This window comes from Doryrhamphus excisus, chromosome 14, assembly GCF_030265055.1.
Source record: "Doryrhamphus excisus isolate RoL2022-K1 chromosome 14, RoL_Dexc_1.0, whole genome shotgun sequence".
NCBI classification, from domain to species: domain Eukaryota; kingdom Metazoa; phylum Chordata; class Actinopteri; order Syngnathiformes; family Syngnathidae; genus Doryrhamphus; species Doryrhamphus excisus.
This window is the reverse complement of record NC_080479.1, coordinates 9,924,196-9,939,696: the sequence shown is the minus strand read 5'-3', so window position 1 is coordinate 9,939,696 and position 15,501 is coordinate 9,924,196. Positions and strand designations below refer to the sequence as shown.

General features: G+C 41.1%; 1 protein-coding gene across 1 annotated transcript in view; it reads right to left on the bottom strand.

Moving 5' to 3' along the window:
- khdrbs3 (KH domain containing, RNA binding, signal transduction associated 3) overlaps positions 1 to 15,256 on the bottom strand; it is a 92,372-nt gene extending 77,116 nt beyond the window's left edge. Inside the window, exon 1 of the mRNA XM_058046658.1 lies at positions 14,895 to 15,256. Coding sequence (XP_057902641.1) covers positions 14,895 to 14,985 — 91 coding nt within the window. The 5' untranslated portion in view covers positions 14,986 to 15,256. The remainder of the gene's footprint in view (positions 1 to 14,894) is intronic.
- Between the last annotated feature and the right edge of the window lie 245 nt (positions 15,257 to 15,501).

Genomic DNA, 15,501 nt, shown 5'->3' with positions numbered 1-15,501 from the left:
AATTTGTCTTTGATTTTGTCCAAAAAAGGTGTTGTCTTATAATCGGCATCATCTTATATGCGGGTCACTACAGTATTTTACTAATATTTAAAAAAATTATATTAAAAAAATATATAAAAGAGGGGTTGTCTTATATTCAGATTCAATACAGTATTTTACCAATATTGAAAACATTTTAAAAAGAAAAACATAATTTTAATCACTTGGATTGTGTCCAAAAACCTAAAAAATGAGTTGTCTTATATTTGGGTCAATATGGCATTTGACTCATATTAAAATCAACATATACAAGTTCAAAAAAAATAATAATTTTGTCTGAAAATGTGTCCTAAAAACAGGGTCATCTTACATTGAAGGCCATCTTATGTGTTAGAATTTTTTCTGTGTATTATTGCTGTGCTCATCAGACATGGTCCAACAGTCAATTTGAAACATATGTACCGTACAACATTGCCTATTTCCAATCAATAATCAATGGGATTGCACCATCCCACGACTAAGTTGGGGGGTGTTTTCCTTCATTGCCAGTGACAAGGACAGAGCCAACACTATGCTTAATAGTAACGCTCCATTACGCACAGCAGCATCTCCGGAGACCGCCCTTAAATACGGGGGCGCTCAATCATGACGAAAGGATCCCAATGTCGGAATGAAATGGGTCACATGATACTTTAAATAAATATGATAATGAGGCAGACGCCACCCGTCGTGCCGGAGGGGGTTATTTGTAGGTAGACAGCTAGTGAATAAAATATGCTTTAGCGTGTTTGTTTGCAAATGAGATTTATGTATCCAATTTGCTAAGTTTGTCACGTGAAGAAGCACGATGAAGTAATAGAGCCCAAGCTTACTTAAAGAATTTATTTGCATGATTTTTCCATAATTAATGGTAATTACATTAGTCACATGCTTTTATCTGTTTCTAATACGCCTTAAAGGGGTGTTTTTAAAGGTGTTTAATGCTCTTATTAGCAGCTTGGCTTAAGGTAATGCTAAATCAGGTGGACTTGTGGGTCGGGCTTGGGGTGAGCCTGCAAGGAAATAGTCCTTAAGTACCATTTGGAAGGGAATGTAAGTCTAAAAGAGACTTGCTGTCTTATATTCAGAATCGACATATGTAAAAAACATGATTACATTTAATGGATGAGCTAATATTAAAAACATTATATTAAAAAAAAGATTACATTTGTGTTTGATTTTGTCCAAATTATACATAGTCTCTTATATTAAGCATTTTCAAGCATAAAAATGGATAAACAAAAATACAATCAAGTCATTCAGAAGACCCACCTCTTTGAATGTCTAACTTTTTATATCTGACTACTGTGCCCCGCCCCGCATTTACCCATGTTTTAACTGTGTATTAACGAATGAATGTTGTATTTTGGTGTGTCTTCTACTCTGTTTACTTGCTTTATTCAACTCCATTCTTCTGTAAAGTGTCTTTGAGTATTTTGAAAAGCGCTATACAAATAAAATGTATTATTATTATTATTATTAAGATACAGCACATTCAAGACATAATAGTCATAAAGTACGCTGTCCAGAAAACTCTCCCAATGCTAATGTGTGAGTCTATATGTCTCATTTTTGAGTGATATGTCTTCTTAAATGTTATGTTTTTTAAATGTGAAATTAATGCTAAATCTTAAATGTTATTATTATTAAATGTAATTTTGTTGGCTAATGCACGTGCAAAGGTGACTATAAGGCTGTTATTCCATGTCTGGAGGGCTCTAATGATGCTAACAATCACCATAAACAGGTTTTCTATGCTCTATGAAAATATTCCATTTAGAGGAAACCTACTTCAGGGGAATTCACTTATCACAGTCGAGTCTGGAACCAATTAACCTCGATAAACGACAGATTATTCCAAGTCATGAATTAAAAAATGTAGAAAAATATGTTAAAGCTGGCGAAAGAACCTCTGTATATGACAGGGCTGAAAAAATGACTATGTATAATAATACTAAAAGAATGTAATCCTTCTCCAAATAACAAAGTTCCCCGTACTTGACCAGATGCCATCTTTGGATAACTGCCAATGTATAAACCAGGGGTCTCAAACACGCGGACACTAGTTTGAGGCCCCCGCCTTGATATGAAAGTTTAATGTTTGATATGGATGCTGTATGGTATCATGTACCCAGAAAAAATTACTACGTTTGATTAATGTTCATGTTAAAGGTTAAATAACTGTTAATAGTTATCCTCCCCATCCGTGTGGAAGTGGTAAGTTTTTGGCTATTTAAGTTTAAAGGAAATAACTTGAAGGCTACCGTTTAGGTCGCTAGCTCTCTAGTTTGCGAGTTAGCATGTGTCTCAAGACCCTGCAGTTGCGCAATATGTTGTAAATAAAAAGAGTATAAATGTGACTATAGTCGTGTTTTGTCATGTCTACAGGGCTCTAATAATGCTTTGTTCATTTTAATCTGAAAAAAATAATTTGTCTACCCACCAAATATATGTGGTTTCTTAAGTTTTTATTATTTGCCGTTTTATTGTTATTATTATTATATATTTTTTATTACTGATTGATTGATTTTCTTTATTCTTGATTTGTTTATTTATTTTTCATCTTATTTTGTGCAGAAAAATAAAAATTAAGATATTTGAGAACAGTGGAATGTTTTATCAGAGCTTTTATTGTAGAAAATCGGAACCAAAGCACTGAAAAAGTTTGTATATTTTTCTGTTTTTAATAAATGCGTTTTTTTTGGAAAACCTGATGTGGCCCAGTCTCACCCAGACCCTAGCTCCAGCGGCCCCCAGGTAAATTGAGTTTGAGACCCCTGGTATAAACAAACTAGCAACAAAGACGGATAGCCAATAAAAGCAATAATGCCCAAAATGAATATTGGATTAGCACGCAAGGAATCTGTTTAGTGCCGTGTGATGAATGGAACGTTGTCCCCTGAAATGTGGCGCTCCCCATCACCCAACCCCCGCCTCGCCACCAGGGTGACAATTACCACTCACTGGGCCACAGCAGGAACCCAAGAGGGGGGTGCGGGGATATATGTACTGTACTTCTGACAGTGAGATCAATGACACATATGGTGTCAGTGCCCAAGTGCCCGGTGTGTTTAAACTGGGCGGGAAAAGGTCAAAGCATGTCATTGGTCAGATAGCAGACCCACCCCTATCCACGGTGAAGCTATGGTATAACCTATACATCAGGGGTCTCAAACTCAATTTACCTGGGGGCCACTGGAGCTAGGGTCTGGGCAAGGCTGGGCCGCATCAGGTTTTCCCCCCCCAAAAAAACGCATTCATTAAAAACAGAAAAATATACAAACTTTTTCAGTGCTTTGGTTCCGATTTTCTACAATAAAAGCTGTGATAAAACATTCCACTGTTCTCAAATATCTTAATTTTTATTTTTCTGCACAAAATAAATGAAAAATAAATAAACAAATCAAGAATAAAGAAAACCAATCAGTAATAAATAAATATAATAATAATAATAAAACGGCAAATAATAAGAACTTAAGAAACCACATATAGTTGGTGGGTAGACAAATTATTTTTTTCAGATTAAAATGAACAAAGCATTATTAGAGCCCTGTAGACATGACAAAACACGACTATAGTCACATTTATACTCTTTTTATTTACAACATATTGCGCAACTGCAGGGTCTTGAGACACATGCTAACTCGCAAACTAGAGAGCTAGCGACCTAAACGGTAGCCTTCAAGTTATTTCCTTTAAACTTAAATAGCCAAAAACTTACCACTTCCACACAGATAGGGAGGATAACTATTTACAGTTATTTAACCTTTAACATGAACATTAATCAAACGTAATAATTTTTTCTGGGTACATGATACCATACAGCATCCATATCAAACTTGCGCGGGCCGCACTAACATTAAACGCGTGTTTGAGACCCCTGCTATACATGTTAAGAGGATCCTTAAGGGGCCACTATCATGCTCACTTGAGGCAATATTGGATCCCAGTGATACCACGGTGTGTTCTGTGTGAGATGCTGTGTCTTTCTATTTATGCTGCGCTCTTTTCCCGCAGATATCTGCCACTGTGTCCCTCACCCTACCATTTCCAGAGCAATGGACCCCTCCTGAAACATCCTCCCAGAGTCATGGCACGCGTCTGGTGTCGGGATGCCAAGCCAACGGCACAAGAACGCCAGGTACGCCAGATTCCATCCATTTTCTTCTGGTTATCAGGGTCCGGGTTGCAGGGGCAACAGGCTCAGTATGGAAGTCCAGACTTCCCGGTCTACAGACACCGTTTTCAGTACCACAGAGGGGACATTGAGGCATTCCCAGGCCAGTTGTGTTTGAGGTCTGCCCTCCCGGCTGTGGAGAGGCGTCCTAGCTCCTCAAGGAGCAGAGACTCTACTCTGAGCTCCTCCTGTATGACGCAAGCGTGAGTCCGGCCACCCCACATTTTGTTCTTTTAATCATGACCTAAAGCTGTGACCAGAGGTGAGGGTGGGAACATAGATCGACTGGTAAATTGGGAGAATCCATCGGTCTGGTCCATCTCATGATACTTGAACTCCTCAAACTGGGGCAAGACCTTAGTTCCCAACCCGAAAGATCCAAACCACCTTGAGAACCAGAGGGTCTTTGCATTAGTTTCGTACTGTTTTTTTTTTTTTTCAGGCAACCCACGCTGATGTAAATGATCTGTGGCTAGCATTTGAGCATTATCCTAGCGTTTTTGTAAACATTTCTTTTGGCCTGCACACACCACCTGCTCAGCAGTAACATTCTTAGCGTCTGTGAAATTTCCACCACCAGTGCAAGACCCCAGCACCGATATGCAATCCAGTCCACTATGTTTGTCTCCTCGGGTCCTGTGTCCTTATCAGCTGCTTCAGGATGAGAAGCTGTCAATACAACAACCACAGTGAAAGGAAGCCACCGCCCCCCCACCCCCACCATCTACCACCCAACCCCTTAACTCATATCAGCGTGGCCCATCTTCACACAGGACCAACCCCGGTCAGACAGCAATTAAAACCTCAGCCCTCCGGTGGGGAGCGGGTGTGAACCGCGGATCTATAAAGTTGATTTCTATCCATTCACCTCCTGTGGCCTCTCGCATCGACACATTTACTGTGTTGACGGCACGCTCGCTGTAATTACGCTCATCCCTAGCAGACGCGTATTACTTATGGCAGAATAGAGCCGAGCTGCGATACTTGTGATGTTATCACTAATAATGAATGAGATGTCTAATAAATAGCTGCAACTCCTGCATGGGAGGAGGGAGATGGTGTGGGGGGGAGGCTCTAATTTCATAACTGTCAGCTAAAGTGACTGAGATGTTGCGCTTGGCCGGGAGGGGGGGGGGGATCAATAGATACATGCCAAGTCGGAGAGCATACTAGAAACCTTCATTTGCGGTATAGAAGCCTCATAGAAAGGTTCATTTTTAATAGTTTATTCTAAGCCTGAAATGTGTTTTTTATGGCCGTTTTGTGTGTCTGTAGCTTTAATGCTAATGAGCTGCCTGTCTCAGATTGAGCATGTCCACTTTTTTACATACAACAACACTACACTCATGCTTGGTTAGCCGATTCCAGGTATGATCTCCTCGTCATGCTTGTAACATCAGAAGCCATCAGGACCGTCAAGGTCATTTTTTTTGTCACCAGAGAATAAAACCTGTTTCCACCTCTCAATGTCCCACGTTTGGACCTCTCATGCAAATTCCAAACAGGCGTCTTGATAGTCCTCTGTCACAGATGGCGTCTGATGGTTATAGGACTGCGCTCGGCACTCGGTAACAAGCTTCATTTGGGCCGAGGATTGTCCCGTGTCAACAGGATCCTCCAGCTCAGAGCTGGAGTCCAGTTTTTGGTGTTCTGTCTGGTCCATCCATCCATCCATTTTCCTCCGCTTATCCAGTCTTAGTACTTCCGTACTAAGACTTCCCGGTCCCCGGCCACCTCCTCCATCTCCACCGGGAGGACACCAAGGCGTTCCCAGGCCAGCTGTGAGACATAATCCCTCCAGCGTGTCCTAGGTCTGCAACGGGGCCTTTTCCCGGCTGGGCATGCCCAGAACACCTCACCGGGGAGGCGTCCGGGAGGCATCCGGACTAGATGCCCGAGCCACCTCAACTGACTCCTCTCGATGTGAAGGAGAAGCGGCTTTACTCTGAGCCCCTCCTGGATGACTGAGCTCCTCACCCTATCTCTTAGGGTGAGCCATGTTCCAAGAACCAGATTTGGCCGCCAAAGACCAGGTCTGTCTGGTTTAAGATTTTTTTTTTTTTTTTTTTGCTGAGCCTAGAGTGAAGTCTCCACAAAATTCACATACATATCCTCCTTTTTTTTTTTTTACTACTTCAGTACTTTGATTTATAATAAGCCATTTCTCGGGAAAAGCCTTGGTCAAACTTTAACGAGACGTGCAGCCAGGAGAGCATAGTGGCAAACACACAGCGGTTATGGTGATTGCATAACACGGGGGAAAGAGTGGGTCTTTTTCCCCTCATCTAACCTTTTGTTTATGGTCTGGTTGTAAGACCTAATGAATATTTTACAGCCGATTGCAAGTGTTTGACCATTAACATAGAGCAGGGGTCTCAAACTCAATTTACCTGGGGGCCACTGGAGCTAGGGTCTGGGCAAGGCTGGGCCGCATCAGGTTTCCCCCCCCCAAAAAATACAATATAAATATACATATATACAAACTTTTTCAGTGCTTTGGTTCCGATTTTCTACAATAAAAGCTCTGATAAAACATTCCACTGTTCTCAAATATCTTAATTTTTATTTTTCTGCACAAAATAAGATGAAAAATAAATAAACAAATCAAGAATAAAGAAAATCTATCAGTAATAAATAAATATAATAATAATAATAAAACGGCAAATAATAAAAACTTAAGAAACCACATATAGTTGGTGGGTAGACAAATTATTTTTTTCAGATTAAAATGAACAAAGCATTATTAGAGCCCTGTAGACATGACAAAACACGACTATAGTCACATTTATACTCTTTTTATTTACAACATATTGCGCAACTGCAGGGTCTTGAGACACATGCTAACTCGCAAACTAGAGAGCTAGCGACCTAAACGGTAGCCTTCAAGTTATTTCCTTTAAACTTAAATAGCCAAAAACTTACCACTTCCACACGGATAGGGAGGATAACTATTAACAGTTATTTAACCTTTAACATGAACATTAATCAAACGTAATAATTTTTTCTGGGTACATGATACCATACAGCATCCATATCAAACTTGAGCGGGCCGCACTAACATTAAACTTTCATATTAAGGCGGGGGCCTCAAACTAGTGTCATGCGGGCCACATTTGGCCCGCGGGCCGCGTGTTTGAGACCCCTGACATAGAGAGTCTATCCATTGGGAATGTGTAGAAGAAACATTTCATAGATTTTTCATAGAAGTCGCGTTCTCACAAAAATGAAGGTTATATTGTGCCTTCAATGGTTTAGCAGCCTGCTTGATACCAGGAGTCTAAATTAGAGGCAGGACTAACAATGAAGCAAGAGCAGGACACAGGAAGTGTTCATGGTTGTATTGGGAACTGAACATTTGTCTGTACGACCTGTCACTGCTTCCACTGCAAAAATCTAAAAATGTCAGGTTATGATCTCTCAACCTTCGATATTTTTATCCATGTCACCAAATGTTGGCGGATGGAAGCAATTTTTGCGCTGGTTGTGTAGGTGATTGAGAGCATCTGTTTGGAGAGCAACAGGCTGCTCAGGCGGCCGCGTGGACGCCGGCGGGCTTATCTTGGCGGTGGAGGTGTGCTGCCGCTTGCCGCGCCAGCGAGGGGGAACGATAAACATAATTAAATTGAGTTGGATTACACAAAATGGATGGGATCAGTTGGGAAGGCGGGGAAGCTAATCCAGTGCAATCCTCTCTATAGACGTGCCAGACGCGCGCACACACACAAAAAAACGGCGGAATGAAGAAGTGGGGAAGGAAAACGGTGGCTGGCACCAAGGAGATGGAAAGGTCTCCAAAGTCAAACGTCAGAATAAATACAACATACATAGAAATCGGAAAGATGGAACCTATCCCGGCTGACTTTAAATTCAGTACAGTGGAACCTCAATTTTGAACATTAATTCTACATATCAAAACCAAGGCAATTTTTCCCATAGGAAATCATGTAATCTGACCCCTGAATTTATTTATCTTCTCAATGGACAATACCATAGAAAAAAAATCTGTTTATACTTTAGAGTAGTCTTGTATTGCAAGTTTCTGCTATTATTTGCATTACATTTTTACTTCAATCCGTACTTCAGTTTGAAATGTTGTATCGCATTGACCTCAATACAAATACAGGGTCAGGCAAAATGATCAGACACATTTGTAGGTTAAATAAAAGGCAAATAAAGTAAAAAAAAAAAAAAAAACATATGCAAGTACATATAATTACATTGTTTTTTGTTTATTTTTCAGTTGCTGGTGAGCATTGCACTCATTGTGGAAACGTTCATCAAAACAACAAATCTATAACTGCAACACAACGAGCGTTCCGTTTGCTCTTCGATCTTTGTAGCTGATCCCGTACCAGCTCCAAACACTATCTTGTTATGGGTTACCAACTTCAGAGCTACTGGATCTGCATTGAAATCAAAATCAACCGGCCAACCTCGCACCGCTAGAACTGATTAAAATTTTAAAACATAATGAAATAGAATGGCAGTATATGTACTTTTCAGAAATAAAAACACTTTACTTTATTTGCGTTTTATTTAACCTACAAATGTGTCAGATCATTTTGCCTGACCCTGTATTTAAGAATCGTCTTAAATGGAAACTCGGTTAGCGTACGCCCCGGTTAGCATGTCTTTACCCAAACAATCTGTCTCGGTTTGTGTACATTTTCTGGTTAGCATACGCCTTGTGGTTTTACTAATACGCCACATGAGTCCAACTGTGTTCTGCTCACCAGAAGTGACGTAAAGTCACGTGGTCGAAACCCAGCAATACACCAAATGCAAAACGTTTCTCTCCTTGAGTTCCATAGCTGTATATCATAAATTGCCACCCTCAACTGAATCTTTCCGTTTTAGTCGTCAAAGAATGATCCTGTAATTGTGAAACGGGTTGAGCTGGGGGAGGGGGGAGAGGGGGGTAGTTTCACGCTGTCAAAAATGACAAAGTAATGCCATTAGACCACTGCTGCTTTTGGAGCAAGTCGGGAAGCCAACGTTGTCGTTCGTCACAGCGGTAATGACAGTGATTAAGTCATGTATGAAATTAGAGCAAAGCCATTTGAACCTATACAAAAATATATCACTGTACCGCATTCTCAGGTTAGAATGTGATACAGGGCTATTATCTGGAATCTGTCAATCAACCGTAGAGCTGGGTTGATGGAACAAACATTGTCTCTACCGCTTTTTCAAGATCAACTTCAAACATTTTTTTTGTACGTTCAAAAGGGAATTTCATCCGTGTAGCGTGGTATTTGTTTGTATAATCTTCTACCTCTGAACAGAAGCACACAAGAGTAAACATTTGTCAAAACATCCACCCTTACTGTAATGTACATGCTATTTCTGTAATTTCCAGTGTATAAAGCAGTACTTTTTTCAACATTAAGCAGTTGAATCACCACAGAATTTGGTACACACCTTCAGGGGACTGACAAGCATGTGCGTCTCAAATTTGAGCAAGATGGGTGGAAAAACTTGGTCGCCATCGAACTAAACATTGAGAATATATCCCAGAAATACCCAAACCAGAGCAATGCCGGACAATTTACAAGTTAGTGTTCACAATAATGTTGTTAACTACTGCATCCCTCATCCTCTCCACAGACTTTACCTCCCTTTTGCACCCAATTTATTGCCGGTACGATCCTCTCAGCATACAGCAGGGACAACCTGCACCAAGCACCTTTTTCCCTGCCTTTGTCTCCAGTTAGAGAGGTTGATGCAGTGGTTTCCTATCAGTCTTTTTACAGCTAATCTAGTTTAATCCCAGTCTTGGGCATTGTTGCAGACAATTGTCATCAATAACAGTCTGATTAACGGATATGAAGGTGCAGCAAGGTAATTAGACGCTGTTCTTCCTGGAAGTAAGAGTCTGAGAAACATATTAAACATCATGGCTGCAGAGATATGGACCATCATCAGCTTGCGGTGTACTCGTCATGGCTAAAAATGAAAAATGTTGCATTATTAAAGAGTGCCTTGTCTGTTTGCTTTGATTGAGAGTCTACGCTTGCAGACGGCCCAAGGCAGTTTTGGCCAAGTTTGACATGTCTCGACAGTGAATCCATAAGATGAGCACAAAGTAAGCTTTGCTCCAAACAGTGATTGTATCCTTGCAATATGCTGCTGGATTGTTTGGACAGCAGCTGAGAATCCGAGAGAAGACACACGGTTCAGACCAACGCATGCCAGTTTGACACCCAGATCTTAGGAAAGCGTAGGGAATTTGCCCAGGGTAAAACAACACTCTAAATCGTCCATAGGTGTGAATGGTTGGCGACCAATCCAGGTTTCATCCGAAGTCAGCTGGGGACAAGCGGTACAAAAAATAAATGTTAAAATGGTGCGTTCAACCAAGTGAGAGTTACATGGGCTCAATTTTAATGGTTTTTTTTTCCGTAATTTTGCCAATGATGATACCACAAACACCATAAATGTCTCATATGTGATTATGGCCGGGGTGTTTGTTTATTTACTGAAAGCACAAACAGGGCATTCATTGGAGTCAAGCTGTTATTGATTACATTTGAAAAGTCATTCATTCATTCATTTTCTACCGCTTATCCTCACAAGAATCGCAGGAGGTGCTGGAACGAGAGGCGGGGTACACCCTGGACTGGTTGCCAGCCAATCACAGGGCACATATAGACAAACAACCATTCACACTCACATTCATACCTATGGACAATTTGGAGTGGCCAATTAACCTAGCATGTTTTTGGAATGTGGGAGGAAACCGGAGTACCGGAGAAAACCCACGCATGCACGGGGAGAACATGCAAACTCCACACAGAGATGGCCGAGGGTGGAATTGAACCCCCAGAGCTGTGAGGTCTGCATGCTAACCACTAGACCACCGTGCAGCCTTGAAAAGTCATTATATATCATATTTTTTTACTTTAATAATAAATATAGAGCCACTCCAAATTGTCCATAGCTATGAATATGAGTGTGAATGGTTGTTTGTCTATATGTGCCCTGTGATTGGCTGGCCACCAGTCCAGGGTGTACCCCGCCTCTCGCCCAAAAACAGCTGGGATAGGCTCCAGCACATCCCCGCGACCCTTGTGAGGATAAGCGTTAGAAAATGAATGAATGAATGAATAAATATAGGGTCAATGAGAAAGTGGCCACACAATTAGTATAGTGCACAACACAGCAGAAACAGAACCAATGTTGTAATAGCGGTGAGGAGAAGCATCAATACGGCTATAATACGGTTCATTGGAACCAACATCACGTCGAATGTAACGCACATGAAGGCAGATAAAGCTGCTACTGATATTTTGTGGAGTTAATTTGACCAGGAGGTTGCCTACAGCCACAGCTGTTAATTGAACAGAGGTGTAAGTTCACATAGTTTTGACATTTTTACTGAATGAAAAATAAGTCACTGTCTCTTTAAAGGCCACACACTGTTGGAGTACATACAAAGCACATTAGCAGTAAAATCAATGCAAGCATATGAGTGTAAAAGAGGCACTGTTGGCTTTCCTACTAGCTTCCTGCACTGGTCCTGGCCTACATTTCCCTCCTGGATCTCAGAGAAACACACACACACACATACACACACCGCTCATCTTGTCTGAATGCAAAGCAGCTAGCTGATGCTCCCCCGTCTGCCCTCTTACAAGTTCACTATATCAGGGGGTCGAGTCTCCAGTCAGGGACGTCTCGCTGTGTGGCTCGGCACGTCAGCCATGCGTGGACGGGCAGATCATTATCGCTATCAAGTACTGTTTCACCCCCCCCCCCCCCCCAAACAAATTGCTAGCTCTTGCCTTTGATCTTGCGCCAAAGCTGATTTTCCTTCACTTCTGGGCATCCTAACCCAGGAAGTACTCTCCGGCTAAAAATACAACGCTGCTGTCTTAACGAAATGGGAATGTATAAATTAACCATGAGGCATCTTTTTCCCCAAAATGAGGATACTTATCCCAAAACTGACAGTTTTAAGAGATTATGAGGGTTTTTTTGAGCTGTTGTTTTGGCTTTGAGGGCAAGCTAACTGAGGAAGTTGTGTAAGCACCGCCGGCTACTGTGGAATATCCGATTAAAAAGGTACTAGAAGTGACAACATCCAAACTGGGCCAAAGGTTCTCAAACATTAAAGGTCCTCGATTATGCAAAATGCACTTTTTGATGATGTTCTAACAGTAATAGGCGTCCAAACATAAGAAAAATCTATCATTCCCTCATTTCCGGGCTCCACTTTTGAGAGAAAAGGCACTTCCTGATGACACGATACAGACCCTCCTCATGCGCACCATTTGACAAAAAAGAAGGCTTTGCTACACATCTTCAAGTAAAGCTCTGCCACCTCGACAGCTACAGATGTGGGAGCTATAAGTGTTTCTTCAGCATCAAGTTATCCCTCGTTTATCATGGTTAATTAGTTCCAGCCCTGACCTCGATAGGTGAATTTCTAGGATTCAATATTAATCCAATTATTTTTTTGTAGTTAGAGCATGAAAAACGTGTTTGTAAATTTCTAAATAAGTTTTTTGTCCTGGAGACATGAAATGCCACCCTAATATACCTAATATTAACAAATATAGTAGACATAATAAGCAATAATAAGACTAATAACTAATTGCAAAAAAAAAAAAGATGATCCATCCAGATTGTGCGCAATCTATGGGATCTCAGAAGTGACACACAAGATAGTTGCCAATAGCACTCTATCGAGCTAACTAATTGGCCTCTAATGTATTTATTCTAAATGTATGAAAGGGTTTCAAATGGAGTGGGGAAGAAATGACAAAGTAAGAAGCCAAAAAATTAACCACTTCCACACAGAATGGGAGGATATTTTTTCTTCAGTAGTTCACATAGCAATGCCACTGAAGCCACACACTTTATGGGAGACAGGCGTGGACAAACACAAGTCTTTAGCATTAAAACTACAGATATACAATGCGGTAGGGTTTAGTAGAAACTGCCTAAATTGTGGCATCAAGGCTAGATGTTAGACAAGACACTATTACGGAACCTCTGAGACTTGTTGAAAAAAGTTTAATGTTTGATCTCTAAGGGTGCCTTCAATGTGGCCGCAGGTACGAGAAGGACGACAGAAAGTGCAAACGAAATGATTTGTTTCTTCCAGCATTGCTCTCCTGCTGCAGCACAAGAGCTCCATAGATAGATCCGCACCATCAAAGTACTCCCTGTGCCTCTAATACCGAATACTGCGCTAATTTCTACTGAAAGGAACTCTCCCTGGACGAGGAATAATCTCATATTCCCCAATTTGTATGCGCTAACTGTAGCTGCTCCAGCCAATAACGTAATCAGGTTGAAAACTCATCAGCAAGATGGCAGAAGAAGTGCTGTATATGAAAAACTGCGTCGTGTCCCATCTGTTGTGTGAGAGTCAGATAACAGTATTTACACGTTGAGAGGGGAGACCGTGTTTTTTTGGGGGGGGGGTTTGCCAAATTCTCTACACTGGCGAGTTGTGCTTACTTTCACTAAATGTCACACATTAGTTGTGATTCTTGCCATGTTGTCCCACTGAACTCTTTCACCCAACACTAAGACACCGATCAAAAGCTTTTAGAAAACAAATAAGTCATGGCAGAGAGTAAGAAAGTGTGATGATGACCGTAGAATGGGAAAAAAGAAACCAAAGCGACGTTGCGACGCTGCTCCGTACAATATGGCTAACCTAATCAACTGGTTTAAATACACAGCAGTTAACTTCTTTTTACACTTGTAATCCAGGTTTAGTTACTTAAACATAACATGCCATATCATAGAGCATTCAAGCGCGATATATTATTATTATTGTACAGTGGTTAACTTCCTTTTACACTTAAGGTTAAAGATCACAGAGCTTTTAAAATTTCATTTTATTGTGCCGTGTACACTTCTTTTTACACTTCCGTTTTGGAATATTATTAATATTATTATTATAAGTCTAGAGAAGACCTAAAAAGCAAAAGTAGCACTTCAGCACAGAAACCTGCGGGGAGTAGATCATTAGATGTCCTTCGAGTGTTATCAAGCATCTACTGCTCCACATATTTAATGGAAACATGGAAAATAAACGTCATGTTTTATTTCTATAGGAGCTCACACTGACTGTATCATCACGGCATTACTCCCACATACAGTACACAGTACACACTTCACTCCATAGGAATAATGTATGTTATGACGGTGTGTTTTGTAGGTAAATATTGTTGGCATTTTTATTCACTTTATTCAAGGAGGGATGTCACAAAACTGTTTATAAATGCTACATTTATATAGATATAATTTGGGAGCAGGCAAACGTATAATAGGAAGACAATTGATACATCAAAGTCGTTAAATTTCTGAATTTGCAGTCCCACCACAAAGTAAAAATGGATGTATTGCAATTAAAATAGATATATATAAATATATATATAGATATATTTTGTTGACTAGTTTCCAGATATAAGATTTCCAACTAAGTTAGTCAATTTCAGGCTTGGGCAATGAAGCGGAAGTGCTCTTCAAAACCCCAAACTACTGATTCCTCCACTACACGTCTGCAAAACAACCCCCAAAATAACAATTTGAAGTAGCAATGGCGTTAAAAGAGTGAATGAATCGGATCCTGAGAGCCAGTACAAAAACTGCATTTAAGATGAGAGAGTCACCATAATAAACACTTTCATGGTGCATGTGTACCTAATGAAGCGTCCAGCGTTGAACCACCAACCCTTACCTTGCTCCAGTAGCCGCAGTGAGTGCCTGAAAGCTGGATCCAGCGTGTCCTTCTCTGCCAGAAGCTCCGGTAAGTATTGCTCGCTCCCCATCTTGTCCCGGCCTCTGTCTCCAAGCAAGGTGGACTTCGAGGAAAAAATCAAAATGAGAAAAAAAAACACACACACAACTTGAATGAATGCACAAGCTTCGTGCTGGTGTCCAAAAGAAGAAGGAAAAACGCAGGTGATGCTATTAGGTCTCACGCTAGAAGAGCATTTTCCAACATGTAAGATTAAATGTTTGAGGCTTTTTCCCAATTTTTATCCCATCCAAGTGATGTGCTCCTCCACGCGTCCCCCCGGCCGTGCTTCCCCTCTCCTCTCTGGGCGGACAGTCTGCCACAAGCCCGCTCTAATGGAGCCAGCGGCAGGCAGCCGAGATGCAGCCTGATTGGTCCGTGTGGGTGGAGAGGAGGCGGGGCTAAACCGAGGGATGGAACTGTCCGCGGTGCTGAATCAGGAGCACTTGTCATATCTCTATCATGAAGCAAGGGCATTGTGTTCCTGAGGTGTCATGGCTTTAACACATTATTCCGTTTACCTATAGGAGCATATACACTCTCTGTC